At 37.3% G+C, this 5031-nt stretch overlaps 1 protein-coding gene across 1 annotated transcript in view; it reads right to left on the bottom strand.

Annotated features, from left to right (window-relative positions):
• The window catches only part of LOC107550031 (metastasis-associated protein MTA3-like), a 42835-nt gene extending 39009 nt beyond the window's left edge, over positions 1 to 3826 (bottom strand). Inside the window, exons 1-2 of the mRNA XM_016231243.1 lie at positions 3591 to 3826; positions 1908 to 1975 (exon numbers count right to left, since the gene is read on the bottom strand). Coding sequence (XP_016086729.1) covers positions 1908 to 1975; positions 3591 to 3618 — 96 coding nt within the window. The 5' untranslated portion in view covers positions 3619 to 3826. The remainder of the gene's footprint in view (positions 1 to 1907; positions 1976 to 3590) is intronic.
• Between the last annotated feature and the right edge of the window lie 1205 nt (positions 3827 to 5031).

Here is a 5031-nt window from a genome sequence, read left to right as displayed (position 1 = left end):
GGGGGCGTGGCAGAGTCTTAACTTTGATAAAGAATATCTCTTTGGTTTTGAGACTTTAGTCTTTGCAACTTCAGGGATCTTATCTATGCACAATCAGCTTGTAACACTCCAAAGAGAAAGGAAAACTTGAAATCGCATCATATGACCCCCTTTAACATTTTGCAGATTCTGCAAGGTGTATGTAAACATTGCTTCAACTGTATATTGTGGTATGTAAATATATTGACATAGCGAAGGACTGTTTTAAGTTACTGACTTTACAGCAATAAAGAAACAGCAATACAGCAATAAAGAAACAAATGTGACAGAGAAAAGGTGCAGGATGTGCTTGAAGTTAAAGAGTTAAGCAAAATAAACTGCGAAAAAGAACTCAACTGCTTTTGACTGAATAACTTCTGTAGTTTTTATAAGAATAAATGTATATTTAATTTATGTAGTGAAGACAGATGTTATATTTTTACATTTCATTATTTAATTTCCTACCTGAATTCTGTTGCATTATGTTCTGCAACAGCTAGACAGACCAGGTACTTATGTGAGGATCCTGTTCGTGGACTTCAGCTCGGCCTTTAACACTATCATCCCAAACCTCCTCCTGCCCAAACTATCTCAGCTCTCCGTGCCCACCTCCGTCTGTCAGTGGATCAACAGCTTCATTTATTCTTACAATAGCCTTATGATTTTTTTGCTCAGAAATTCTGTGTTGTGTATTTACATTTTGTTTTAAGGCATAAAACATTCATTTAATCTATCTTTTAAGTAATGAAAATTAAACAAATAAATTTTTTTGGAAAATAAAGGTAATTTAATATTGCAATTAAAACATTGAAGATATATTGAGGTTTTAATAATTTTAGTAGTAGTAGTAGCAGCCTGTAACGTACATTCTACTGAACAACAGTAATATATTTCTGCCAATGCCCTCAAGTTAAACCGAACTTTTATTTTGACGGGTTGCCGTGAATACCATTACATTTCTGTGTATGTATGATATGAGGATAGTTTTACTCAGATGAAATGGTCAAATGCTCATGAAGTGACTCTCAGAGTAGTTCTGGAGATGTTGTTCATGTGTTTATGTCCTCATTAGTGAGACGGCAGACGTTAATATCACCGGAAGCGTCACGAGTGATTCAGTACGAGTACTACACAAAACCGCGCGTCTGCGTCATTCATTAACACAGAGACATGCAGAATTCATATTTAAATATGAATAGTTTTGCGGCTTAATATTTACAAATACTAGTGGGAGTGGGCTCACTTGTGTGTCACTGGACTATCAATTTCTAGAAGTGGTTGTGGAAGAAAGATAATGTAGACTGGATGGATCTCAATGGCCACAAGTTGATTGTTCGGATGCCAAGTAGAATAACAACCTGCAAGTGAACTGAATTTGCCAGACAACTGAATCCTCTCTTCTGACAAACATGTCAAAAGATACATCACGTCTCCTGAAGAAGTGATGACTAACAGATGAGAATATTGTGCAGTGAAGCATGCTGACAAAAATTATTTCGCATTGTGCATTATGAGTTATGCTAAACCTGGGGTGCTTAAAATCCCTCAGCATTTAATATTTAAAGAGCTGAATCTTGTTTTGTCATAATACAGACATCTTACAAAAAAACAAAAGATGTCAGCTTCACACCACAGCCTACTTCTCAAAGGGACCCCAGGATGCAGTCTGCTGCTTTGTGATCTCACACAGATACAGTTTCTCAGCAAACAAGTGTTGGAGATATGACAGACCGAAGGGAGAAACGCACAGAAATGCAAGTAATTTGGCTTTGGGCGAGGTGGCTGAGCTTCTTGTGTCGATGTCATGACAATGTTTTGTCGACACCCTACCAGTACACCCAGTGTCCACCAACCCAGATTTCTCCCTCCCAGCCCTGAGGGAAATGTACCTTATTCAGTTCCTCTATTCGCCTGATCAGATAAGGGTTGCTTGAAGAATTCTCAAAGAAGACATAATCTGCAGAACAAGATCAAAAGCACTGGATTATTTTGGTATCAATATAAAAACCACATTTTCCGGATTGTCTGACAGTTAAAAGTCTTAATATATTCACATTGCATAAAAACAGTGCATCTCATTATCCTTGGTATATTAAAAATGTTATATTACATATGCAATCATAATGCACATTTCCTTTATGTGGAAATTTTACCAAATATAGAACGGTTTATGATGTGAAATTTGGTTTAGATACAGTTCAAAACAATACAGTCTACTGGGCCCAGATTTAACTGGTTACCATAGTTCATTCATTTACTATAGGGGGAAATGAAAATGTTCATCATAACTGCTGGGCATTTAAGATAAGAAAATCCTCACCAAAAAGTATTTTTAGGTAAATGGTCTCTCCCTTACAGACTGGAATAATGGGTAATGACTAAAGTATTCATAAAGTGCAAGGTATTAAAGATAACACTACCTTTTGAATCAAGTAATACCTCCAATACTTATGTTTAGATAATGAAAGAAATTCCTAGAGCATTTTATAACGCACTACTGGGTCTGGTTTATAAAAAAAAGTACCCTACAACACACAGAAACTATGAGTCTAAGACTTTAGAATTGGCCTTGGGCTGAGTTCAAGTAATTAATTGTTTATGTCTGGTATACATGTAGAAAACACTTTCTCTTAAAGGCAAGATGAAGATGAAGAATATGCTTGCAAACAAACAAACACTTAATTCATGCTAACAAGCGTATTCTGTTTTTGGCCATACGAGTCACATTCCGATACATGTTATCTACGGCGTAACCGAGCACACACAAGGAAAGGGTCACATTAAAACCGTGCAATGTAATAATTTGTCACATAGACGCTGCATTCAAACGTCTGCTCAAGCTGTAAAATCATTTTAAATGACACTGCATTAACGGCGCCGTGAAACAATGTCAAATTCCGCGGCGTGTAGCCGGCTAATTGCACAAACAAGCGACACGACGGTTTTGTATTAAAACGTGTTTACGATTAGACGCATAACAACAAATACACTTCAAAATAGTGCACATTCACAATGTTTCAGCGAGTAAGTGGGCAGAAGTTCACTGTGGAAAACCGAGTGAGGGGTTGCTGTTAAATGCTAGCTCGCTTTGCTACCTTGCATGCCGATTGAGGACCCGTAACTAATGGATACGTGCCAAAAAATGAGACAAATGATCACAAAGAAAAGCATCGGCGTCAAAAATCGGCATGGCTAGGTCGCAAGCACAACTCGCTTTTCTCCTGTAAGATCAAAGCCGAAAGAAGCGTGCTCTATAGACGTGTTTCCGTGTGTTTTACATATAGTAATGATTATTTGTTTATGATGTGGCTAGCTAGCAACATAGCCTGCTTGCTAAAATGCTAGTGCGGCTATGATAGTCTAAGAGGCCTGACCCACATCAGAACCCAAACTATTCTGCATCCACGTTATCGCTTTCTTTTGCAAGGACACTGCACGTGCTAAGAGTTTAAAAGTGAGCGGCCGGTTGCGGCAATTCCGTTGAAACGAGCCCCTGCCTCCCAGACCCAGACAGGTCTTGCGGTGGTGCCTGTGTTTTGACTTGCGTTAATTCAGAATATAGACGGACATACCTCCGACCCGGTACATGTTGGCCGCCATTTCTGCCCTCCCGGAGTGTTAAAAAAACCAAACCATAAACTAAAATAAAAACAAAATAAATATGTGAATCAAAACGACATCTACGTCCTGTGACCTGTTAAAAAGCAATCCGGCTTAAGATGTTTTAAATATGGGGCATGAACCTCTGTAAGAATAGGAGATTTTTTGCAGCCCCCCTCCCGAGATTCACAGTACAATACAGTAACTCACTCACTCACGCACTAGAAAAGGCTCGAGCGCAGCGGCTTCCTGATGATGAGAGAGGAGGAGAGAAAAGAGGGAGGGGAGGAGGAGGGTGACTCAACGTCTACAGACTGCACCCTCAACTTGACACTCATGCCCGTTTTACACAGAGCTTCAAATTAAACTTGGTTAATGCATTTTCTTCTTCTTCTTCTTCTTGCTTGACGGCGGATCGATTAATGCATTTTTACATACTTACTTTTATATTACCGTCAGTTATTTATATTACTTATTTTGAAGTAATATTTAAAATAAGCATAGTTTAGACTGTAATATTTGCCGATGTAAATCTTTTTACTATGACAATAAATATTTAAAAGAGTTTTACTCTGGGTATATTCTTGATGCAACATTTAAAAATATTGAAGATAATAAGATATAAAACAAATCTAAGATCATTTCAGTAACGAATCAGTGAGTGAGCGAGTTGATCGAATCCTTAAGACTGAATTGATTCATGAACTGATTCAGACCTGGTAACCTGTTGGAATGATTTGGATCAAAAGACCGATTAATTCACTCTTTTTGCATTCTGATTCATTCATTGAAAAATTATAAATGTAAATTAAACTTAGTTAATGTGCATTTCTTTAAAACATCATATTAAATAATAAACATCGTTTAGCCGAATAATAGGCTAGGCTATTTGCCAATGTAAAATATTTTTACCATGACAATAAATAAAAACGCCTGATAGAACATTCCTGATACAACATAAAAAATATATATAATAAGATAAAACACACACACAAAAAAGAGATAAGTAATGATTCGAATCGGAATGAGCTCTTCGAATTATTCAGACTGAATCACGAACCGATTCAGATCTGGTAACCTGTTGGAATGATTCAGATCAAAATAGTTATTAATTCACGCCAGTCGACTGAAAACACAAGACTCACGACTTTATTACACAGAGAAAATCATTCAAGGCAATCAAATAGTTTAGCTAGGCCTACTTGAATGCTAGTTTACATGATTTACAAAAACGCTACATCCAAGAGATGTAAACTAATCGCTAGAACAACACTGCTGGCCTGGATCAATCTCTAATTTTAGATTAGGGTGTGGGTAGACAACCAATAGGGAAAAAAGCGTCCAATATTGATTTCAATATTGAACATTTAATTCAGTCCAACGTGACGTCCTCCTGCTCTACTCCACTGCCAA

The sequence above is a fragment of the Sinocyclocheilus grahami genome, unplaced genomic scaffold (assembly GCF_001515645.1).
Source record: "Sinocyclocheilus grahami isolate Dianchi unplaced genomic scaffold, SAMN03320097.WGS_v1.1 scaffold386.1, whole genome shotgun sequence".
NCBI classification, from domain to species: domain Eukaryota; kingdom Metazoa; phylum Chordata; class Actinopteri; order Cypriniformes; family Cyprinidae; genus Sinocyclocheilus; species Sinocyclocheilus grahami.
Note: the sequence above shows the minus strand (reverse complement) of the source record. Positions and strands in the feature narration are given on the sequence as shown.